The 26654-nt window shown below is 64.4% G+C and overlaps 1 protein-coding gene across 1 annotated transcript; it reads right to left on the bottom strand.

The window, feature by feature from the left end:
- Window positions 1-575: 575 nt before the first annotated feature.
- ZNF395 (zinc finger protein 395) lies at window positions 576-26654 on the bottom strand. Its single transcript, XM_066209364.1, has 10 exons — window positions 26312-26654; window positions 12972-13218; window positions 11943-12076; window positions 10020-10102; window positions 6468-6805; window positions 4705-4799; window positions 2865-3144; window positions 1687-1779; window positions 878-981; window positions 576-775 (listed from the first exon to the last, which is right to left on the bottom strand). Exons 2-10 carry the CDS (start codon window positions 13212-13214, stop codon window positions 664-666), a joined length of 1482 nt encoding a protein of 493 aa, XP_066065461.1. The 5' UTR covers window positions 13215-13218; window positions 26312-26654; the 3' UTR covers window positions 576-663.

The following is a 26654-nucleotide window of genomic DNA, read 5'->3' as shown; positions in this document are numbered from 1 at the left end:
TTTTTTTTCCCGATTCAAAGTTTTTTTGGGGTTTTATTTTTGTCCCAAAAAAAGAAAACAACCCAAAAAAAAGATGCCGGAGTTATTTCCACATCCCCGCAGGAATTTCCAACTCCCTCCCCCCCAAAAAAATCCTTTTCCTGGGATATCCCAACTTTTTCTCTTTTAAAGCTCTAATTGTTTCCTCACCTTCTCCTTCGTGGACACGAGAAATTGGATTTTTAGGTAGTCCTGCCTCAAAAAAAGTCAGGTTTTTTTTATTTTGGGAGGGGGATTTTTCCCAGCAGATCTGGGCAAATTCAGGAAAATCTTTGGTTTCCCTCAAAATCGCCGGTAAAACCGCCCCACCCCCGCGGAGGTTTTTTTTTTTCCTCCTTTTCCCCAAATCCCGACGGGAATTTTTCTTCGGGTTTTTAAAAACAGGGAGGGGGAAAAAGTGGGAAAAGTGATTTTTTTTTTTTCTTTTTTTTTTTTTTTTTAATATAAAAAGGTGGAAGAGGAGAGAGATTCTCCCAGCGCCGCCGCCGGGCTGTGCCGGTCCCTTGGTTGCAGCGATGAGGGAATTCCCGGATTCCTGAGGGAATTCCCGGATTCCTGAGGGAATTCCCGGATTCCTGAGGGAATTCCAGGTGGGAAAAATAAAAAGGAGGGCAAAGGTGGAATTCAGTCCAGGAAGCGCTGGCAGGCTTTTTTCCAGCGGCACGCCGTGCACCACTGATCCCGGTGCTCGATGCCGTAAACCTTGCGGCATTTCCTGGCCTCGCCGCGGCTTTTTCTGAGGGGAAAAGTGAGGATTTTGGGGTTTTTTCCCAGGTTTCTGGGTGGAAGGGTCCTTGCAGGGGTGGATTTTGGGGGGTTTTTTTGGTGGGGTTCTTACCTGGAGCTGAGGGAGACGCGGGGAGGGGAGGCCACGAGCAGCTGGGGTCGGAGCAATGGCGGCGGCGGCCGAGGCTCGCCGAGGCTGAGGGAGCGGCTCCGCGCCTGGGGGGAAGACAAAGGGACGGAAGTGACAGAAAAAGGGACAAGAAAGGGACAAGAAAGGGACAAAAAAGGGACAAAAAAGGGGAGGAGAATGGGGCAAGGTGAGGGGTTGTGAAGGTTTCGGTTCTTCTCCGGGAAAGGAGGGCGGGGGAAGCGTGGGGGGGGGGAAGGGCGGGAAAAAAGGGCGGGGAAAAAAAGGGCGGGAAAAGCATGGAAAAGGAGGGGACAGGAGGGGACATGAGGGGACAGAAGGGGACGGGAGGGGACAGGAGGGGACAGAAGGGGACAGGAGGGGACAAGAGGGGACAGGAGGGGACGGGAGGGGACAGGAGGGGACAGAAGGGGACAGGAGGGGACAGAAGGGGACGGGAGGGGACAGAAGGGGACGGGAGGGGACGGGAGGGGACAGGAGGGGACAAGAGGGGACAGAAGGGGACGGGAGGGGCCAGGAGGGGACGGGAGGGGACAGGAGGGGACAGAAGGGGACAGGAGGGGACGGGAGGGGACAGAAGGGGACGGGAGGGGACGGAAGGGGACGGAAGGGGACGGGAGGGGACGGAAGGGGACGGGAGGGGACGGGAGGGGACAGAAGGGGCCAGGAGGGGACAGGAGGGGACAGAAGGGGCCAGGAGGGGACAGGAGGGGACAGAGGGGGACAGGAGGGGCCAGGAGGCCCCGCGTGGCCCCCCGGCAGGTGACACTCACCGGTGACAGGGACGGCAGCGGGGCGGCGGCCGCGGCCCAGCTGATGCTGGTGAAGATGTGCGGGGACACGGGGATCTGGATGGAGGGCAGCGCCTGCGCGGGGACAGCCAGCCCTCAGCGGTGTCCCCTGCCCTCGGCGACTGGCACCGCCTGGGGACACCGCTGTCACCGCCTGGGGACACCGGGAGTGTGCCGCGCCGGCAGGCAGCCCCAGTGCCGGATTCCTGCTGGTGGCACAGCTGTCCCCTGGGAGGTGACATCGCCTGGGGTGTGACACTCCCTGGGGTGTGACATTCCTTGGGGTGTGACACTCCCTGGGGTGTGACATTCCTTGGGGATGAGGACACGTTCCAGCCCTGGGATCTGCTCGGGGTGGGTGCGGCACATTCCGGCCATGGGGACAAGGGACAGGGGACAGGGACACAAATCCCTGAGCTGGGGACAGGGGACAGGGACAGGGACAGGGACAGGGACAGGGACACAAATCCCTGAGCTGGGGACAGGGACAGGGACAGGGACAGGGACAGGGGACAGGGACAGGGACAGGGACAGGGGACAGGGGACAGGGACAGGGACAGGGACAGGGGACAGGGGACAGGGGACAGGGGACAGGGACACAAATCCCTGAGCTGGGGACAGGGACAGGGACAGGGACAGGGACAGGGACAGGGACACAAATCCCTGAGCTGGGGACAGGGACAGGGACAGGGACAGGGACAGGGGACAGGGGACAGGGGACAGGGACACATATCCCTGAGCTGGGGACAGGGGACAGGGACAGGGACAGGGACACAAATCCCTGAGCTGGGGACAGGGGACAGGAACAGGGGACAGGGACAGGGGACAGGGGACAGGGGACAGGGACAGGGACACAAATCCCTGAGCTGGGGACAGGGACAGGGGACAGGGGACAGGGACAGGGGACAGGGGACAGGGACAGGGGACAGGGACAGGGACACAAATCCTGGGATGTCCCCAGGGAGATCCCCAGCAATGTCCCCACGGGTGTCCCCAGCTCTGTCCCCAGGGATGTCCCTGCGATGTCCCCAGCCGTGTCCCCGCTGTCCCCACGGCCGTCCCCAGTGTCCGCAGTGTCTCCAGTGATGTCCTCATGACTGTCCTGGCAGTGTCCCCAGTGTCCCCACGGTGTCCCCACGGTGTCCCCTCTGTCCCCTCACCTGGTAGGCGTGGTCGGCCTGGATGTGCCACAAGGAGCCGGGCGGGGCCGAGTGGCTCAGGCCGGGCTGGCCGGGGATGACGATGGGGGCCGAGCAGGGCGTGACACCGGGGACAGCGGGGACACCGGGGACACCGGGGACGGCGGGGACGGTGGGGACAGCGGGGACGGCGGGGACAGCGGGGACAGCGGGGACAGCGGGCGGTGGCAGCTCCGTGGGCGGCCCTGGTGGCACCTGCAGCTCGGTGTAGTAGAAATCCTCCTCGCGCTCCGAGCCGTCCCTGCGGGGACACAGGGGACACGGGTGACGAGGGGGCGCGGGTGACGAGGGGACGCGGGGTGACGATGGGATGCGGGTGACAAAGGGACACGGGTGACAAGGGGACACAGGTGACAAGGGGACACGGGTGACAAGGGGACGTGGGTGACAAGGGGACACGGGTGACGAGGGGACACGGGTGACGAGGGGACGTGGGTGACGAGGGGACGTGGGTGACGAAGGGACACGGGTGACAAAGGGACGCGGGTGACGAAGGGATGCGGGTGACGAGGGGACGCGGGTGACGAAGGGACACGGGCGACGAAGGGACATGGGTGACTAAGGGACGCGGGTGATGAAGGGACACGGGTGACAAAGGGACGCGGGTGACAAGGGGACGCGGGGTGACAAGGGGACGCGGGTGACAAGGGGCACGGGTGACAAAGGGACGCGGGTGACAAGGGGACGCGGGTGACAAAGGGACGCGGGTGACGAAGGGATGCGGGTGACAAGGGGACGCGGGTGACGAAGGGATGCGGGTGACAAAGGGACGCGGGTGACAAAGGGACACGGGTGACAAAGGGACGCGGGTGACGAAGGGATGCGGGTGACAAAGGGACACGGGTGACAAAGGGACGCGGGTGACGAAGGGACGCGGGTGACGAAGGGATGCGGGTGACAAAGGGACGCGGGTGACAAAGGGACGCGGGTGACAAAGGGACGCGGGTGACGAAGGGATGCGGGTGACAAAGGGACGCGGGTGACAAAGGGACGCGGGTGACAAGGGGACACGAGTGACGAGGGGACACGGGTGACAAAGGGATGCGGGTGACAAGGGGACACGGGTGATGAAGGGACACAGGTGACGAAAAAGGAAAAAGGGACAGAGGGGACAAAGGGACTTTGGCGACAAAAAAGGACCCAGGGGACAAAGGGACCCCAGTGACAAAGGGACAGAGGGACAGAGGTGACAAAGGGACAGGTGACAAAGGGACCCGGGTGACAAAAAGGGACAGGTGGCACTGTCACCGTCCCCAACCCCCAGCCCCATTTCCCGGGAATTCCGGCTCCTGCCACCAGCAGGGATTGGCCCCTGCAGCCCCTCCCAGCATTTCCCGGGGTTTTCCAGGGAATTCCAGGATTTCCCAGCCCATTCCAGGATTTTCCAGGGAGTTTTTCCAGGATTTTCCAGGGAATTCCTGGATTTCCCAGCCTATTCCAGGATTTCCCAGGGAGTTTTTCCAGGATTTCCCAGCACATTTTTCCAGGATTTCCCAGGATTTTCCAGCCCATTCCCGGATTTTTTCCCCAGGGCGGGAGGAGCAGCCCAGAGCCGCTCGCTGCTTCCCTGTCCTTGGCTTTTCCCAAAGAATTCCCGCTCGGAAAACAAACCCAGAGCCTGAACTCCCTCAGTGCCAAAAAATTCCTGAAATCCGAAGGGAACTCCTGGAAAATCCCGGATTCGAAGCCTGAAGGAATGGGGAATTCCAGAGGGATAAATCCCAGGGATTTGAGGGTTGGGGAGGGATGGGATTCCCCTCAGGAAACCCGGGAATTCCCATTCCCATTCCCGGGTCCTCACCCCAGGTGCCGGGTGCGGACGTGGCGCTTGATGCCGACGCCGGAGCGCAGAACCTTCCCGCAGCCCGGCCACAGGCACTTGAGCATCGCCGCCGCCTGCCGGGGACACGCAACGCGGCACCCGCGGCACACGCGGCACCCCGTCACACGTGTCACCCGTGTCACCCGTGTCACTCCTGTCACCCGTGTCACCCGTGTCACCCGTGTCACCCGCGTCAACCCTGTCACCCACGGCACCCGTGTCACCCGTGTCACCCGCGTCACCCATGTCACCCGCGTCACTCGTGTCACCCCTGTCTCACCCGCGTCAACCCTGTCACCCGTGTCACCCGCGTCACCTGCGTCACCCCTGTCACCTGCGTCACCCGCGTCACCCCTGTCACCCGTGTCACCTGTGTCACCCGCGTCAACCCTGTCACCCGTGTCACCCGCGTCACCCGTGGCACCCCTGTCACACGCGGCACCCGCGTCACCCATGTCACCCGTGTCACCTGCGGCCCCCGCGTCATCCCTGTCACACGTGTCACCCCTGTCACCCGTGTCACCCGTGTCACCCCTGTCACCCGCGTCACTCGTGTCACCCGTGTCACCCCTGTCACCCGCGTCACCCGTGTCACCCGTGTCACCCGTGTCACCCGTGGCCCCCGTGTCACCCGTCTCACCCGTGTCACCCGTGTCACCCGTGTCACCCATGTCACCCGCGTCAACCCTGTCACCCGTGTCACCCGCGTCACCCGTGGCACCCCTGTCACACGTGGCACCCGTGTCACCCGTGTCACCCGCGTCACCTGCGGCCCCCGCGTCATCCCTGTCACACGTGTCACCCCTGTCACCCATGTCACCCGTGGCCCCCGTGTCACCCGCGTCAACCCTGTCACCCGTGTCACCCGTGTCACCCGTGTCACCCGCGTCACTCGTGTCACCCCTGTCTCACCCGTGTCACCCGTGTCACCCATGTCACCCGTGTCACCCGTGTCACCCGCGGCACCCGTGTCACCCCTGTCACCCATGTAAACTGCAGCACCCGTGTCACCCCTGTCACCCGTGTCACCCACGGCACCTGCGGCACCCGCGTCATCCCTGTCACATGTGTCACCCGTGTCACCCGTGTCACCCGTGTCACCCCTGTCACCCGCGTCACCCGCGGCACCCGTGTCACCTGTGTCACCCGCGGCACCCGCGTCACCCATGTCACCCGTGTCACCCGCGTCACCTGTGTCACCCGCAGCCCCCGTGTCACCCGCGGCACCCGCGGCACCCGTGTCACCCGCGTCACCCGTGTCACCCGTGTCACCCATGTCACCCATGTCACCCCTGTCACCCGTGTCACCCGTGTCACCCATGTCACCCATGTCACCCCTGTCACCCGTGTCACCCGTGTCACCCCGGCGTCACCCGCGTCACTGCCAACGTCACCCTGACGTCACCCCAATGTCACCCCGGCGTCACCCGTGTCACCCGTGTCACCCCTGCCACCCGTGTCACCCGTGTCACCCCGGCGTCACCCGCGTCACTGCCAACGTCACCCTGACGTCACCCCAATGTCACCCCGGCGTCAGCCGTGTCACCCGTGTCACCCCTGCCACCCGTGTCACCCGTGTCACTGACGGCACCCGCGTCACCCGCGTCACCCGTGTCACCCATGTCACCCGTGTCACACGCGTCACCCGCGTCACCCCTGTCACCCGCGTCACCCGCGTCACCCATGTAACCCACGTCACCCGTGGCACCCGTGTCACCCGTGTCACCCCGGCGTCACCTCACCTTCCTGCGGCGCCGCGCCGGCTCCTCGGGCGGGGACGGCTCCGGGTCCGTGTCGAAGCCGTCGTCGGCCGGGGGGGACGCGGTGACAGCGCCATGAGGGGACATGGTGACACCGCCGTGGGGAGGGGACATGGTGACACCGCCATGAGGGAACGGGGTGACACCGCTGTGGGGAGGGGATGAGGTGGCACCGCCGTGGGGAGGGGACATGGTGACACCGCCGTGCGGAGGGGACGAGGTGACACTGGTGACGCTGCTCCAGTGGCCGCTGGTGGTGCTGCTGCCGCTGTCGGACACGTCCCCGCCGTCCTTCCAGGGGTCAGCGGCCACCTGCGAGCCTGGGGGGACACGGGGACACGGGGACACGGTCAGCGAGGGGACACGGGGACACGGGGACACGGGGACACGGTCAGCGAGGGGACACGGGGACACGGGGACACGGGGACACGGGGACACGGTCAGCGAGGGGACACGGGGACACGGGGACACGGGGACACGGTCAGCGAGGGGACACGGGGACACGGGGACACGGGGACACGGTCAGCGAGGGGACACGGGGACACGGGGACACGGGGACACGGTCAGCGAGGGGACACGGGGACACGGGGACACGGGGACACGGTCAGCGAGGGGACACGGGGACACAGGGACATGGTCAGTGAGGGGACACGGGGACACGGGGACACGGGGACACGGGGACATGGGGACACGGGGACACGGTCAGTGAGGGGACACGGGGACACGGGGACACGGGGACACGGGGACACGGGGACACGGTCAGCGAGGGGACACGGGGACACGGGGACACGGGGACACGGGGACACGGTCAGCGAGGGGACACGGGGACACGGGGACACGGGGACACGGTCAGCGAGGGGACACGGGGACACGGTCAGCGAGGGGACACGGGGACACGGGGACACGGTCAGCGAGGGGACACGGGGACACGGGGACATGGGGACACGGGGACACGGTCAGCGAGGGGACACGGGGACACGGGGACATGGGGACACGGGGACACGGTCAGCGAGGGGACACGGGGACACGGGGACATGGGGACACGGGGACACGGGGACACGGGGACACGGGGACACGGGGACACGGTCAGCGAGGGGACACGGGGACACGGGGACACGGGGACACGGGGACACGGTCAGCGAGGGGACACGGGGACACGGGGACACGGGGACATGGGGACACGGTCAGTGAGGGGACACGGGGACACGGGGACACGGGGACACGGGGACACGGGGACACGGGGACACGGGGACACGGTCAGCGAGGGGACACGGGGACACGGGGACACGGGGACACGGGGACACGGGGACACGGGGACACGGTCAGCGAGGGGACACGGGGACACGGGGACATGGGGACACGGGGACACGGGGACACGGGGACACGGGGACACGGGGACACGGTCAGCGAGGGGACACGGGGACACGGGGACACGGGGACACGGGGACACGGTCGGTGAGGGGACACGGGGACACGGGGACACGGGGACATGGGGACACGGTCAGTGAGGGGACACGGGGACACGGGGACACGGGGACACGGGGACACGGGGACACGGTCAGTGAGGGGACACGGGGACACGGGGACACGGGGACACGGGGACACGGGGACACGGTCAGTGAGGGGACACGGGGACACGGGGACACGGGGACACGGGGACACGGTCAGTGAGGGGACACGGGGACACGGGGACACGGTCAGGAAGGGGACACGGGGACACGGTCAGCGAGGGGACACGGGGACACGGGGACACGGGGACATTGTCAGCGAGGGGACACAGGCACAGCTGAACCATCGAGGGGACACACTGCCACTGTCACCTTGGGGACACAGTGCCACTGTCACCCTGAGGACACACTGCCACTGTCACCTTGGGGACACAGTGCCATTGTCACCCTGGGGACACAGTGCCACTGTCACCCTGAGGACACACTGCCACTGTCACCTTGGGGACACAGTGCCACTGTCACCTCGGGGACACACTGCCACTGTCACCCTGGGGACACAGAGCCACTGTCACCCTGAGGACACAGTGCCACTGTCACCCTGGGGACACAGTGCCACTGTCACCTCGGGGACACACTGCCACTGTCACCCTGGGGACACACTGCCACTGTCACCCTGGGGACACACTGCCACTGTCACCTCGGGGACACACTGCCACTGTCACCCTGGGGACACAGTGCCACTGTCACCCTGGGGACACAGTGCCACTGTCACCCCGGGGACACACTGCCACTGTCACCCTGGGGACACAGTGCCACTGTCACCTTTGGGACACAGTGCCACTGTCACCCTGGGGACACAGTGCCACTGTCACCTCGGGGACACACTGCCACTGTCACCCTGGGGACACAGTGCCACTGTCACCTCGGGGACACACTGCCACTGTCACCTTTGGGACACAGTGCCACTGTCACCCTGGGGACACACTGCCACTGTCACCCTGGGGACACACTGCCACTGTTACCCTGGGGACACACTGCCACTGTCACCCTGAGGACACAGTGCCACTGTCACCCTGGGGACACACTGCCACTGTCACCTCGGGGACACAGTGCCACTGTCACCCTGGGGACACAGTGCCACTGTCACCTCGGGGACACACTGCCACTGTCACCCTGGGGACACACTGCCACTGTCACCTTGGGGACACACTGCCACTGTCACCCTGGGGACACAGTGCCACTGTCACCTCGGGGACACACTGCCACTGTCACCCTGGGGACACAGTGCCACTGTCACCCTGAGGACACAGTGCCACTGTCACCCCGAGGACACAGTGCCACTGTCACCTCGAGGACACAGTGCCACTGTCACCTCGGGGACACAGTGCCACTGTCACCCTGGGGACACACTGCCACTGTCACCTTGGGGACACAGTGCCACTGTCACCTCGGGGACACACTGCCACTGTCACCTCGGGGACACAGTGCCACTGTCACCCTGAGGACACAGTGCCACTGTCACCCTGGGGACACACTGCCACTGTCACCTCGGGGACACGGGGACAGCTGCCCCCCTGAGGGGACACAAATAAAACAAATGAAAGGGACAAAAATACACAAACAATCCCGATGGAAACTATCCCGACGGATTTGTCCATCCCGACGGATTTGTCTGTCCCGATGGATTTGTCCAGCTGCTCCCCAAAACCAAATCCACCCGTGACCGGGAATTGTCCCCTCCCCACCCCCGGGAGGTGACACTCGGGGACACGGACCTGGAATTCCCTGGGATGAGGGATCGGGATTTCTCCCAGGGAAAGGCCTCGAGTCGTTTCGGGGAGAAGTTTCAGGTCGGAATTTCGGGAATTCCTTCAGGGAAAGGGTTTCCCAGGGAGCTTTGGGACGCCCATTCCCACGGGAACCCCGAATCCCTTTGGAATTTTGCCGGGAGGCGCCACCAGCACCCCCAGAGAATCCCTCCCCTTCCCTGTGAAAATTCCCGGCCCCGGCATCCGGCGCCGCGGCAGCATTCCCGGTTTTCCCGGGGCCGTATCCCGGGATGTTGGGTTTTTCGGGAAGCACTCACGGGGCGGGGCGGGGCTGCAGGAGAGGCTGGTCAGCACCAGCGCCGCCATCATCTCGTCCATGTCCACCGGATCCGGCCACCGCCTGCGGGGAAAAACGGCGGGAATGGCGGATGGAGAGAGAGGGAAAAACGGCGGGAATGACGGATGGAGAGAGCGGGAAAAACGTCGGGAATGACGGACGGAGAGAGAGGGAAATGTCGGGAATGACGCAGGAAAAGAGCGGGAAAAACGTCGGGAATGACGGACGGAGAGAGCGGGAAAAACGTCGGGAATGACGAAGGGAGAGAGAGGGAAAAACGTCGGGAATGACGCACGGAGAGAGAGGGAAACGTCGGGAATGACGGATGGAGAGAGCGGGAAAAACATCGGGAATGACGGACGGAGAGAGAGGGAAAAACGTCGGGAATGACGGACGGAGAGAGCGGGAAAAACGTCGGGAATGACGGACGGAGAGAGCGGGAAATGTCGGGAATGACGGACGGAGAGATTGGGAAAAACGTCGGGAATGACGGATGGAGAGAGCGGGAAATGTCGGGAATGACGGACGGAGAGATTGGGAAAAACGTCGGGAATGACGGACGGAGAGAGCGGGAAAAACGTTGGGAATGACACATGGAGAGAGAGGGAAAAACATCGGGAATGATGGACGGAGAGAGCGGGAAAAACGTCGGGAATGACGGACGGAGAGAGCGGGAAAAACATTGGGAATGACGGACGGAGAGAGCAGGAAAAACGTCGGGAATGACGGATGGAGAGAGAGGGAAAAACGTCGGGAATGACGGACGGAGAGAGCGGGAAAAACGTCGGGAATGACGCACGGAGAGAGCGGGAAACGTCGGGAATGACGGACGGAGAGAGCGGGAAAAACGTCGGGAATGACGGATGGAGAGAGAGGGAAAAACGTCGGGAATGACGGACGGAGAGAACGGGAAAAACGTCGGGAATGACGCACGGAGAGAGCGGGAAAAACGTCGGGAATGACGGACGGAGAGAGTGGGAAAAACGTCGGGAATGACGGACGGAGAGAGCGGGAAACGTCGGGAATGACGGACGGAGAGAGAGCGAAAAACACCGGGAATGACGGACGGAGAGAGCGGGAAAAACGTCGGGAATGACGGACGGAGAGAGTGGGAAAAACATCGGGAATGACGCACGGAGAGAGCGGGAAACGTCGGGAATGACGGACGGAGAGAGCGGGAAAAACGTTGGGAATGACACACGGAGAGAGCGGGAAAAACGTCGGGAATGACGGACGGAGAGAGCGGGAAACGTCAGGAATGACGGATGGAGAGAGCGGGAAAAACGTCGGGAATGACGGACGGAGAGAGCGGGAAAAACGTCGGGAATGACGCACGGAGAGAGCGGGAAAAACCTCGGGAATTCCGCCCGGAAAGAGTGGGAAAAAGCTGGGAATTCTGGCCAGAAAAAGGGGAGGGGAAAAAACCTTGAGAGACCCAGAAAAGGGGAGGGAAAAATGTTGGGAATTCTGCCTGGAAAAGGGGAAGGAAAAAACGCCGGGAGACCTGGAATGGTCACCCCTCACCCCGGCCGGTGATCCCGCCCCGGGGTGGGAAAAGGGAATTGGGAAATGGATCCTGGATCTCAGGTGGAAAAACTCCGGGATATCCCAGGGTTTGGGATCCGAGCCGGAGATTTCCAGCATTTGGGATCCAAACTGGAGAATCCCCGGATTTGGGATAAAATCCAGGGAATCCCAGCATTTGGGATCCACTTTGGGCAATCTCAGGTGGGGAAACTCTGGAGAATCCCAGGATTTGGGACGTAAAATTGAAGAATTCCCAGGATTCGGGATGGAAATTGGGAAACCCCAGGACCTGGGATAAAACGCTGGGAATCCCAGGATTTGGGCTCCAAGCCGGGCCGTTATCCCGGGATTTGGGCTCCCGGGAGCAGGCGCGGACCTTTTGGGCACGTCGATGCTGCTGGACACGGATCTCTGCGGAATTCCGGGATGGGGCCGGGCCTGGAGCTGCTCCTGCGCCCTCCAGCCCGCCGGGAATCCCGGGAGCTGCTCGTCCGGGGGCGGCAGCGGCACCTGGGAAAGGCGGGAAAAGTTCGGGATGGGCTTTGGGATCACCCGGAATCCCAAGGGATCCGGGCGGGCTCGGATTGAACGTTCCCGAACGGATCCCGAAAAAAAATCCTGCTCTGCCTGCCCCCAGCATTCCCAAATCTGGGAATTCCCACCCCCAGCATTCCCAAATCCGGGATTTCTCACCCCCAGCATTCCCAAATCCGGGATTTCTCACCCCCAGCATTCCCAAATCCGGGATTTCCCACCCCCAGCATTCCCAAATCCGGGAATTCCCAGCCCCAGCATTCCCAAATCCGGGATTTCCCACCCCCAGCATTCCCAAATCCGGGATTTCCCAGCCCCAGCATTCCCAAATCCAGGATTTCCCACCCCCAGCATTCCCAAATCCGGGATTTCCCACCCCCAGCATTCCCAAATCCGGGATTTCCCACCCCCAGCATTCCCAAATCTGGGAATTCCCAGCCCCAGCATTCCCAAATCTGGGATTTCTCACCCCCAGCATTCCCCCACCCTCAGCATTCCCGAATTCCCAAATATCCGAATTCCCAAATTCCTGAATTTCCGAGTAATTCCCAAATTCCCGCCCTTTTCCCAGAAAAGTCTCCCCCCACTTTCGGGGGAAGATCCCTCCCTGGGATCCCATCCCGGCCGGTCCCACAGCGGCATCGGGATTTGGGAAACCAGCACCAAGATTCCCAAAAAAAAAAAAAAAAACGGGATCGAGGATTTTCCGCAGGGATCACGGAGGATCTCAGACGGGAACGTGGGAGATTTGAATTCCTTTGGGGTTGGAATGTGGGGGATTCCGTTCCTTTGGGAATTCGGGATTTGGGGATCCGGGATTTCGGGGAAAATCCTGGGAATTCTCCCTCCCACCACCCATCCCAGGAGGTACCTGCTGCCCGTGGAGGCTCCCAGGATCCGGGAATTCGGGATTGGCGGATCCGGGATCCGGGAATTCGGGATTGGGGGATCCGGGATCCGGGAATTCGGGATTGGGGGATCCGGGCGTTCCGTCCTCGCTGCGCTGGGAGAATCCCGGGATCTGGGGCGGCTCCGGGAGGATCCCGTCGGGAGCGGCGACGCGGGCGCCGAGCAGCGAGCGCTTCCCCAGGCGCCGCGAGAGCACGGCCGCCATCGCCCTGCGGACAGACGGACAGACGGACAGATGGACACGGGGACAGACAGCACCGCCGCCATCGCCCTGAGGACAGACGGACAGACGGACACGGGGACAGACAGCACCGCCGCCATCGCCCTGAGGACAGACGGACAGACGGACAGATGGACACGGGGACAGACAGCACCGCCGCCATCGCCCTGAGGACGGACAGACAGACGGACAGACGGACACGGGGACAGACAGCACCGCCGCCATCGCCCTGAGGACAGACGGACAGACGGACACGGGGACAGACAGCACCGCCGCCATCGCCCTGCGGACAGACGGACAGATGGACACGGGGACAGACAGCACCGCCGCCATCGCCCTGAGGACGGACAGACAGACGGACAGATGGACACGGGGACAGACAGCACCGCCGCCATCGCCCTGCGGACAGACGGACAGACGGACAGACGGACACGGGGACAGACAGCACCGCCGCCATCGCCCTGAGGACAGACGGACAGACGGACAGACGGACACGGGGACAGACAGCACCGCCGCCATCGCCCTGAGGACAGACGGACAGACGGACACGGGGACAGACAGCACCGCCGCCATCGCCCTGCGGACAGACGGACAGACGGACAGACGGACACGGGGACAGACAGCACCGCCGCCATCGCCCTGAGGACGGACGGACAGACGGACAGACGGACAGATGGACACGGGGACAGACAGCACCGCCGCCATCGCCCTGCGGACAGACGGACAGACGGACAGACGGACAGATGGACACGGGGACAGACAGCACCGCCGCCATCGCCCTGAGGACGGACGGACGGACGGACAGACGGACACGGGGACAGACAGCACCGCCGCCATCGCCCTGCGGACAGACGGACAGACGGACAGATGGACACGGGGACAGACAGCACCGCCGCCATCGCCCTGCGGACAGACGGACAGACGGACACGGGGACAGACAGCACCGCCGCCATTGCCCTGCGGACAGACGGACAGACGGACAGATGGACACGTGGACAGACAGCACCGCCGCCATCGCCCTGAGGACAGACGGACAGACGGACAGATGGACAGATGGACACGGGGACAGACAGCACCGCCGCCATCGCCCTGAGGACAGACGGACAGACGGACACGGGGACAGACAGCACCGCCGCCATCGCCCTGCGGACAGACGGACAGACAGACAGACGGACAGATGGACACGGGGACAGACAGCACCGCCGCCATCGCCCTGCGGACAGACGGACAGACGGACAGATGGACACGGGGACAGACAGCACCGCCGCCATCGCCCTGAGGACAGACGGACAGACAGACGGACAGATGGACACGGGGACAGACAGCACCGCCGCCATCGCCCTGAGGACAGACAGACGGACAGATGGACACGGGGACAGACAGCACCGCCGCCATCGCCCTGAGGACAGACGGACAGACAGACGGACAGATGGACACGGGGACAGACAGCACCGCCGCCATCGCCCTGAGGACAGACGGACAGACGGACAGATGGACACGGGGACAGACAGCACCGCCGCCATCGCCCTGAGGACAGACGGACAGACGGACAGATGGACACGGGGACAGACAGCACCGCCGCCATCACCCTGAGGACGGACGGACAGACGGACAGACGGACACGGGGACAGACAGCACCGCCGCCATCGCCCTGCGGACAGACGGACAGACAGACAGACGGACAGACGGACAGACAGCACCGCCGCCATCGCCCTGAGGACGGACAGACAGACGGACAGATGGACACGGGGACAGACAGCACCGCCGCCATCACCCTGAGGACAGACGGACAGACGGACAGATGGACACGGGGACAGACAGCACCGCCGCCATCGCCCTGAGGATGGACAGACAGACGGACACGGGGACAGACAGCACCGCCGCCATCGCCCTGAGGACGGACGGACAGACGGACAGATGGACACGGGGACAGACAGCACCGCCGCCATCGCCCTGCGGACAGACGGACAGACGGACAGACGGACACGGGGACAGACAGCACCGCCGCCATCGCCCTGCGGACAGACGGACAGACAGACGGACACGGGGACAGACAGCACCGCCGCCATTGCCCTGCGGACAGACGGACAGACGGACAGATGGACACGGGGACAGACAGCACCGCCGCCATCGCCCTGCGGACAGACGGACAGACAGACGGACAGATGGACACGGGGACAGACAGCACCGCCGCCATCGCCCTGAGGACAGACAGACGGACAGATGGACACGGGGACAGACAGCACCGCCGCCATCGCCCTGAGGACAGACGGACAGACGGACAGATGGACACGGGGACAGACAGCACCGCCGCCATCGCCCTGAGGACAGACGGACAGACGGACAGATGGACACGGGGACAGACAGCACCGCCGCCATCGCCCTGCGGACAGACGGACAGACGGACAGATGGACACGGGGACAGACAGCACCGCCGCCATCGCCCTGCGGACAGACGGACAGACGGACACGGGGACAGACAGCACCGCCGCCATCGCCCTGAGGACGGACGGACAGACGGACAGACGGACAGATGGACACGGGGACAGACAGCACCGCCGCCATCGCCCTGAGGACGGACGGACAGACGGACAGACGGACACGGGGACAGACAGCACCGCCGCCATCGCCCTGAGGACAGACGGACAGACGGACAGACGGACACGGGGACAGACAGCACCGCCTCCATCGCCCTGCGGACAGACGGACAGACGGACAGACGGACACGGGGACAGACAGCACCGCCGCCATCACCCTGAGGACGGACGGACAGACGGACAGACGGACACGGGGACAGACAGCACCGCCGCCATCGCCCTGAGGACGGACGGACAGACGGACACGGGGACAGACAGCACCGCCGCCATCGCCCTGCGGACAGACGGACAGACGGACAGACGGACACGGGGACAGACAGCACCGCCGCCATCGCCCTGAGGACAGACGGACAGACGGACAGACGGACACGGGGACAGACAGCACCGCCGCCATCGCCCTGAGGACAGACGGACAGACGGACAGACGGACAGACAGCACCGCCGCCATCGCCCTGCGGACAGACGGACAGACAGACGGACAGATGGACACGGGGACAGACAGCACCGCCGCCATCGCCCTGAGGACAGACAGACGGACAGATGGACACGGGGACAGACAGCACCGCCGCCATCGCCCTGAGGACGGACGGACAGATGGACACGGGGACAGACAGCACCGCCGCCATCGCCCTGAGGACAGACGGACAGACGGACAGATGGACACGTGGACAGACAGCACCGCCGCCATCGCCCTGCGGACAGACGGACAGACAGACAGACGGACAGACGGACAGATGGACACGGGGACAGACAGCACCGCCGCCATCGCCCTGAGGACAGACGGACAGACAGACGGACACGGGGACAGACAGCACCGCCGCCATCGCCCTGCGGACAGACGGACAGACAGACGGACACGGGGACAGACAGCACCGCCGCCATTGCCCTGCGGACAGACGGACAGACGGACAGATGGACACGGGGACAGACAGCACCGCCGCCATCGCCCTGCGGACAGACGGACAGACAGACGGACAGATGGACACGGGGACAGACAGCACCGCCGCCATCGCCCTGCGGACAGACGGACAGACGGACAGATGGACACGGGGACAGACAGCACCGCCGCCATCGCCCTGCGGACAGACGGACAGACAGACGGACAGATGGACACGGGGACAGACAGCACCGCCGCCATCGCCCTGCGGACAGACGGACAGACAGACGGACAGATGGACACGGGGACAGACAGCACCGCCGCCATCGCCCTGAGGACAGACGGACAGACGGACAGATGGACACGGGGACAGACAGCACCGCCGCCATCACCCTGAGGACGGACAGACAGACGGACAGACGGACACGGGGACAGACAGCACCGCCGCCATCGCCCTGAGGACGGACAGACAGACGGACACGGGGACAGACAGCACCGCCGCCATCGCCCTGAGGACAGACGGACAGACGGACAGACGGACACGGGGACAGACAGCACCGCCGCCATCGCCCTGAGGACAGACGGACAGACAGACGGACACGGGGACAGACAGCACCGCCGCCATCGCCCTGCGGACAGACGGACAGACAGACGGACACGGGGACAGACAGCACCGCCGCCATCACCCTGAGGACAGACGGACAGACGGACAGATGGACACGGGGACAGACAGCACCGCCGCCATCGCCCTGAGGACGGACGGACAGACAGACAGACGGACAGACGGACAGACGGACACGGGGACGGACAGATGGACACGGGGACAGACAGCACCGCCGCCATCGCCCTGCGGACAGACAGACAGACGGACAGACGGACACGGGGACAGACAGCACCGCCGCCATCGCCCTGAGGACGGACGGACAGACAGACGGACACGGGGACAGACAGCACCGCCGCCATCGCCCTGAGGACAGACGGACAGACGGACAGATGGACACGGGGACAGACAGCACCGCCGCCATCGCCCTGAGGACAGACGGACAGACGGACAGATGGACACGGGGACAGACAGCACCGCCGCCATCGCCCTGAGGACAGACAGACAGACGGACAGACGGACACGGGGACAGACAGCACCGCCGCCATCGCCCTGCGGACAGACAGACGAACAGACGGACAGACGGACACGGGGACAGACAGCACCGCCGCCATCGCCCTGCGGACAGACGGACAGACGGACAGATGGACACGGGGACAGACAGCACCGCCGCCATCGCCCTGAGGACAGACGGACAGACGGACAGATGGACACGGGGACAGACAGCACCGCCGCCATCGCCCTGAGGACGGACAGACAGACGGACACGGGGACAGACAGCACCGCCGCCATCGCCCTGAGGACAGACGGACAGACGGACAGACGGACACGGGGACAGACAGCACCGCCGCCATCGCCCTGAGGACAGACGGACAGACGGACAGATGGACACGGGGACAGACAGCACCGCCGCCATCGCCCTGAGGACAGACGGACAGACGGACAGATGGACACGGGGACAGACAGCACCGCCGCCATCGCCCTGCGGACAGACAGACGAACAGACGGACAGACGGACACGGGGACAGACAGCACCGCCGCCATCGCCCTGAGGACAGACGGACAGACGGACAGATGGACACGGGGACAGACAGCACCGCCGCCATCGCCCTGAGGACAGACGGACAGACGGACAGATGGACACGGGGACAGACAGCACCGCCGCCATCGCCCTGAGGACAGACGGACAGACGGACAGATGGACACGGGGACAGACAGCACCGCCGCCATCGCTCTGAGGACAGACGGACAGACGGACACGGGGACAGACAGCACCGCCGCCATCGCCCTGCGGACAGACGGACAGACAGACGGACAGATGGACACGGGGACAGACAGCACCGCCGCCATCACCCTGAGGACGGACGGACAGACGGACAGATGGACACGGGGACAGACAGCACCGCCGCCATCGCCCTGCGGACGGACGGACAGACAGACAGACGGACAGACGGACAGACGGACACGGGGACGGACAGATGGACACGGGGACAGACAGCACCGCCGCCATCGCCCTGAGGACGGACGGACAGACGGACACGTGGACAGACAGCACCGCCGCCATCGCCCTGCGGACAGACAGACAGACGGACAGACGGACACGGGGACAGACAGCACCGCCGCCATCGCCCTGAGGACGGACGGACAGACAGACGGACACGGGGACAGACAGCACCGCCGCCATCGCCCTGAGGACAGACGGACAGACGGACAGATGGACACGGGGACAGACAGCACCGCCGCCATCGCCCTGCGGACAGACGGACAGACGGACAGACGGACACGGGGACAGACAGCACCGCCGCCATCGCCCTGAGGACAGACGGACAGACAGACGGACACGGGGACAGACAGCACCGCCGCCATCGCCCTGCGGACAGACGGACAGACGGACACGGGGACAGACAGCACCGCCGCCATCGCCCTGCGGACAGACGGACAGACGGACACGGGGACAGACAGCACCGCCGCCATCACCCTGAGGACAGACGGACAGACGGACAGATGGACACGGGGACAGACAGCACCGCCGCCATCGCCCTGAGGACAGACGGACAGACGGACAGATGGACACGGGGACAGACAGCACCGCCGCCATCGCCCTGAGGACGGACGGACAGACGGACACGTGGACAGACAGCACCGCCGCCATCGCCCTGAGGACAGACAGACAGACGGACAGACGGACAGATGGACACGGGGACAGACAGCACCGCCGCCATTGCCCTGCGGACAGACGGACAGACGGACAGATGGACACGGGGACAGACAGCACCGCCGCCATCGCCCTGCGGACAGACGGACAGACGGACAGATGGACACGGGGACAGACAGCACCGCCGCCATTGCCCTGCGGACAGACGGACAGACGGACAGATGGACACGGGGACAGACAGCACCGCCGCCATCGCCCTGCGGACAGACGGACAGACGGACAGACGGACACGGGGACAGACAGCACCGCCGCCATCACCCTGAGGACAGACGGACAGACGGACAGACGGACACGGGGACAGACAGCACCGCCGCCATCACCCTGAGGACGGACGGACAGACGGACAGACGGACACGGGGACAGACAGCACCGCCGCCATCGCCCTGAGGACAGACAGACAGACGGACAGACGGACAGATGGACACGGGGACAGACAGCACCGCCGCCATTGCCCTGCGGACAGACGGACAGACGGACAGATGGACACGGGGACAGACAGCACCGCCGCCATCGCCCTGCGGACAGACGGACAGACGGACAGATGGACACGGGGACAGACAGCACCGCCGCCATCACCCTGAGGACAGACGGACAGACGGACAGACGGACACGGGGACAGACAGCACCGCCGCCATCACCCTGAGGACGGACGGACAGACGGACAGACGGACACGGGGACAGACAGCACCGCCGCCATCGCCCGGAGGACGGACAGACAGACGGACAGATGGACACGGGGACAGACAGCACCGCCGCCATCGCCCTGAGGACAGACGGACAGACGGACAGATGGACACGGGGACAGACAGCACCGCCGCCATCGCCCTGCGGACAGACGGACAGACGGACACGGGGACAGACAGCACCGCCGCCATCGCCCTGAGGACAGACAGACAGACGGACACGGGGACAGACAGCACCGCCGCCATCGCCCTGAGGACAGACAGACGGACAGATGGACACGGGGACAGACAGCACCGCCGCCATCGCCCTGAGGACAGACGGACAGACGGACAGACGGACAGATGGACACGGGGACAGACAGCACCGCCGCCATCGCCCTGAGGACAGACGGACAGACGGACACGGGGACAGACAGCACCGCCGCCATCGCCCTGAGGACAGACGGACAGACGGACAGACGGACACGGGGACAGACAGCACCGCCGCCATCGCCCTGAGGACAGACGGACAGACGGACACGGGGACAGACAGCACCGCCGCCATCGCCCTGAGGACAGACGGACAGACGGACACGGGGACAGACAGCACCGCCGCCATCGCCCTGAGGACAGACGGACAGACGGACAGATGGACACGGGGACAGACAGCACGGCCGCCATTGCCCTGAGGACAGACGGACAGACGGACAGACGGACACGGGGACAGACAGCACCGCCGCCATCGCCCTGAGGACAGACGGACAGACGGACAGACGGACACGGGGACAGACAGCACCGCCGCCATCGCCCTGAGGACAGACGGACAGACGGACACGGGGACAGACAGCACCGCCGCCATCGCCCTGAGGACAGACGGACAGACGGACACGGGGACAGACAGCACCGCCGCCATCGCCCTGAGGACAGACGGACAGACGGACACGGGGACAGACAGCACCGCCGCCATCGCCCTGCGGACAGACGGACAGACGGACAGACGGACACGGGGACAGACAGCACCGCCGCCATCGCCCTGAGGACAGACGGACAGACGGACAGACGGACACGGGGACAGACAGCACCGCCGCCATCGCCCTGAGGACAGACGGACAGATGGACACGGGGACAGACAGCACCGCCGCCATCGCCCTGAGGACAGACGGACAGACGGACAGACGGACACGGGGACAGACAGCACCGCCGCCATCGCCCTGCGGACAGACGGACAGACGGACACGGGGACAGACAGCACCGCCGCCATCGCCCTGAGGACAGACGGACAGACGGACAGACGGACAGATGGACACGGGGACAGACAGCACCGCCGCCATCGCCCTGAGGACAGACGGACAGACGGACAGACGGACAGATGGACACGGGGACAGACAGCACCGCCGCCATCGCCCTGAGGACAGACGGACAGACGGACAGACGGACAGATGGACACGGAATGGCACCAGGTGGTGGCACTGGGGACACGGGGACACACCGGGGATGGACAGACGGACAGACGGACACAGGGGAGGCTCCGGGGACGGACAGACGGACAAGGGGATCCCATCAGGGACGTGGGGACAGACAGACGGACGCGGGGGTGGCACCGGGAGCTGGCAGTGGGCACAGAAGCTCCGGGATATCCCGGGATTCGGCATGGGATCCAAACCCAGGAATGCCCGGATTTGGGATCCAATTCCGAGAATCCCAGGCGGAGAAACTCCGGGATATCCCAGGATTCGGGATACCAACCCAGGATATCCCAGGATTTGGGATTTAAATTGAGAATTCCCAGGATTTGGGATCCAATTCCGAGAATCCCAGGCGGAGAAACTCCGGGATATCCCAGGATTCGGGATCCCAACCCAGGATATCCCAGGATTTGGGATTTAAATTGAGAATTCCCAGGATTTGGGATCCGATTTGGGGGAATCCCAGGCGGAGAAACTCCGGGATATCCCAGGATTCGGGATCCCAATTTTGGGAATTCCGGGCGGGACAAACTCCTCCCCCGAGCCCTCCTGGCGCCGCAGCCGCTCCTCATTTCCTTCCCTCGGGATTTCGGGATATTTTTTTTTTTCCCTTCTTCCCTTTTTCCCTTCCCCCCTTCCAGCTTCCAGAGGATTTTGGGATCCGTGCCAAGGAAATCCCCGCCCCACATCCCAAAAAAAGCCCAAAACACCGGAGCCCGGTCCCAGCTGTTCCCAAATTATTCCGGGCGTGGACCCGCCCCGGCGTTTTTCCCCCAAAAAAAAAAGGAAAAATAAAAACCCTGCGGAATTTGGGAAAAGCGAGCTGGGAAAACCGGGAATTGGTTTGGAGAGCACGCAGCGGCACGGGGGCAATGTCCCGCTGCTCATCCCGGGTTTCTTTGGGATTTTTTGGTTTTTTTGGGAAAACCAGGAAATCGGGCACAAATCCCTGAGAGAAGCCAAAAAAAAAAAAAAAAGCCGTTTTCCGCTTTTTTTTGTTGTTTTCCTTTTCCGGGAGAAATTCCCGGGAATTCAGCCTCACCCCCAGCACAGGCTCTCCCAAAAACAAACCGAGTTTTCCTCTCACGCTTCCCAAAAAAAAAAACCCCAAAATCCCGCCCTCTCCTCATCCCAAAATATCCCGGAAAATTCCACGCTCCGGCTTCTCCACGCGGGGCCGGGAGGGATTCCCAGAATTCTGGGGTTTTTTGGGGGTTTTTTTGGTCATAAAAAGGAATTTTGGACAAAAAAACTTTGGAATTTCTGGATCCGCGGATTTCCTGGATTTTTAGATCCAGGAATTTCTGGATCCGCGGATTCCTGGATTTTTGAATCCGTGGATTTCTGGCTCCATGAATTCCTGGAGCCACAAATTCCTGGATTTTTGGATCCATTAATTCCTGGGTTTGTGGATTTCTGGACCCACAAATTCCATGGATCCCTGGATCCCTGGATTCCTGGATCCATGAATCCCATGGATTCCTGGCTCCACGAATTCCATGGATTTTTGGATCCGTGGATTCCTGGCTCCATGCATTCCCGGATCCATAGATTCCCGGATCCACGAATTCCTGGATTTCTGGCTCCGCGAATCCCTGGATTCGCGGATTTCTGGATCCAAGGATTCCTGGATCCATGGATTCCTGGATCCACGAATTCCATGAAGCTTTGGATCCCTGGATTCGTGGATTTCTGGATTCCTGGATCCATGAATTCCACCGATGTTTGGTTTGCTAGATTCATGAATTCCCCGATTTCTGGCTCCATGAATTCCTGGATCCACGGATTCCTGGATCCACGGATCCAAGAATTCCATGGATTTTTGGATTCCCGGATCCACGAATTCCCTGGCTTTTTGGATTCCCGGATCCACGAATTCCTGGCTTTTTGGATCCATGAAGTCCCGGATCCTTGGATTCCCGGATCCACGGATTCCCTGGCTTTTCGGATCCCTGGATTCCTGGCTCCATGGATTGCGCGTATTCCCGGCCGCGGGGCACGTGGGGAAGGCGGCGGCGGAGGAGGAGGAGGAGGAGGAGGAGGAGGGAGGGCGGCGCCGGGCAGGGCACGAGTGCGCGGGGCGGGGGACACGGACGGACACACGGACACGCGGACACGCGGACACGCGGACACGCGGACACACGGACACGCGGACACACGGACACACGGACACACGGACACACGGACAGGCGGACACACGGACACACGGACACACGGACACACGGACACACGGACACGCGGACACACGGACACGCGGGCACACGGACACACGGACACGCGGACACGCGGACACACGGACACGCGGACACGCGGACACACGGACACACGGACACACGGACACGCGGACACACGGACACGCGGACACACGGACACACGGACACGCGGACACACGGACACGCGGACACGCGGACACGCGGACACACGGACACGCGGGCACACGGACACACGGACACGCGGACACACGGACACGCGGGCACACGGACACACGGACACACGGACACGCGGGCACACGGACACACGGACACACGGACACGCGGACACACGGACACGCGGACACGCGGACACACGGACACACGGACACACGGACACACGGACACACGGACACGCGGACACACGGACACGCGGACACACGGACACACGGACACGCGGACACACGGACACGCGGACACGCGGACACGCGGACACACGGACACGCGGGCACACGGACACACGGACACGCGGACACACGGACACGCGGGCACACGGACACACGGACACACGGACACGCGGACACACGGACACACGGACACACGGACACACGGACAGGCGGACACACGGACACACGGACACACGGACACACGGACACACGGACACGCGGACACACGGACACGCGGGCACACGGACACACGGACACACGGACACGCGGACACACGGACACGCGGACACGCGGACACACGGACACACGGACACACGGACACACGGACACACGGACACGCGGACACACGGACACGCGGACACACGGACACACGGACACGCGGACACACGGACACGCGGACACGCGGACACGCGGACACACGGACACGCGGGCACACGGACACACGGACACGCGGACACACGGACACGCGGGCACACGGACACACGGACACACGGACACGCGGACACACGGACACGCGGACACACGGACACGCGGACACGCGGACACACGGACACACGGACACACGGACACACGGACACACGGACACACGGACACGCGGACACACGGACACACGGACACGCGGACACACGGACACGCGGACACGCGGACACGCGGACACGCGGACACGCGGACACACGGACACACGGACACGCGGACACACGGACACACGGACACACGGACACACGGACACACGGACACACGGACACACGGACACGCGGACACACGGACACGCGGGCACACGGACACACGGACACACGGACACGCGGACACACGGACACGCGGACACACGGACACGCGGACACGCGGACACGCGGACACACGGACACACGGACACACGGACACACGGACACGCGGACACGCGGACACACGGACACGCGGACACACGGACACACGGACACACGGACACGCGGACACACGGACACGCGGACACGCGGACACGCGGACACGCGGACACGCGGACACGCGGACACGCGGACACACGGACACGCGGACACACGGACACGCGGACACACGGACACACGGACACACGGACACACGGAGCGGGAACAGCGCGGGGAGGGGACCGGGACTGGGGGGGACACCGGGACTGGGGGGACAGACAGACAGACACCAGGACTGGGGGGACAGAGAGACACCGGGACTGGGGGGGACAGACAGACACAGCGGGATTGGGGGACAGACAGACAGACCGGGACTGGGGGGGACAGACAGACTGGGAGAGGGATGGGAATGCCCCGGGATGGGGAGACACGGACACGGGGCAAGGAATGCCGGGTGGGACACACGGACACCGGGCACGGACACACGGACACCGGCGGCCCCCCGAGCAGGACCCGGGCAAGGCGCCGCGTTCACCGGGACGGGCAGAGCCCCCAGCCCGCCCCGGCGCTGTCCCGGCCCGGTTCCCGGCTCACCCCGGCGCTGTCCCGGCCCGGTTCCCGGCACTATCCCGGCCCGGTTCCCGGCTCACCCCGGCGCTGTCCCGGCCCGGTTCCCGGCGCTGTCCCGGCCCGGTTCCCGGCGCTATCCCGACCCGGTTCCCGGCGCTGTCCCGGCCCGGTTCCCGGCGCTGTCCCGGCCCGGTTCCCGGCTCACCCCGGCGCTGTCCCGGCCCGGTTCCCGGCTCACCCCGGCGCTGTCCCGGCCCGGTTCCCGGCACTATCCCGGCCCGGTTCCCGGCACTATCCCGGCCCGGTTCCCGGCGCTGTCCCGGCACTATCCCGACCCGGTTCCCGGCTCACCCCGGCACTATCCCGGCCCGGTTCCCGGCGCTATCCCGGCCCGGTTCCCGGCGCTGTCCCGGCGCTATCCCGGCCCGGTTCCCGGCGCTGTCCCGGCCCGGTTCCCGGCGCTATCCCGGCCCGGTTCCCGGCGCTGTCCCGGCCCGGTTCCCGGCTCACCCCGGCGCTGTCCCGGCCCGGTTCCCGGCGCTGTCCCGGCCCGGTTCCCGGCTCACCCCGGCGCTGTCCCGGCCCGGTTCCCGGCTCACCTCGGCGCTCCGGCGGTTGGGAAATGCCCGATCCCCGTTCCCGGTTCCCGGTTCCCGGGGCTGGAGCCGCGCCGGGCCGGGCGGGGCGGGGGCGGAGCCGCGGCCGGGCGGGAACCGCCGCTCCCGCGCGCGGGTTTTTCTTTTTTTTTTTTCTAATAATTATTATTATTACTATCTCCCTATTTTTTTGTTGCTGTTGTGGCTATTTTTTTTTTCCCCCCTTTCTCTCCTCCCTTTAAAGAGCAGGAGGGGAGGATGGCGAGGCCGGGGAACGGCGCGGCGCTGCTCAGGGCTCCGGCGGAGCCGCGCTGCCGGGCTGGCCCCGCCGCCGGCCGGGTTAAAG

This window comes from Chamaea fasciata, unplaced genomic scaffold, assembly GCF_029207755.1.
Source record: "Chamaea fasciata isolate MVZ Bird 193981 ecotype frontalis unplaced genomic scaffold, bChaFas1.0.hap1 SCAF_888, whole genome shotgun sequence".
Taxonomy (NCBI): domain Eukaryota; kingdom Metazoa; phylum Chordata; class Aves; order Passeriformes; family Sylviidae; genus Chamaea; species Chamaea fasciata.
This window is presented reverse-complemented; position numbering and strand designations above follow the sequence as displayed.

Bases quoted from the DNA above. Each gene is read 5' to 3' on its own strand.
- ZNF395 (XM_066209364.1), bottom strand. From the start codon at position 13,214: ATGGCGGCCGTGCTCTCGCGGCGCCTGGGGAAGCGCTCGCTGCTCGGC. The intron at 3,145-4,704 runs GTGAGGACCCGG...GTGTCCCCGCAG, and splicing joins GTCCGCACCCGGCACCTGGG to GGACGGCTCGGAGCGCGAGG. The intron at 776-877 runs GTAAGAACCCCA...TTTTCCCCTCAG, and splicing joins CGCGTCTCCCTCAGCTCCAG to AAAAAGCCGCGGCGAGGCCA.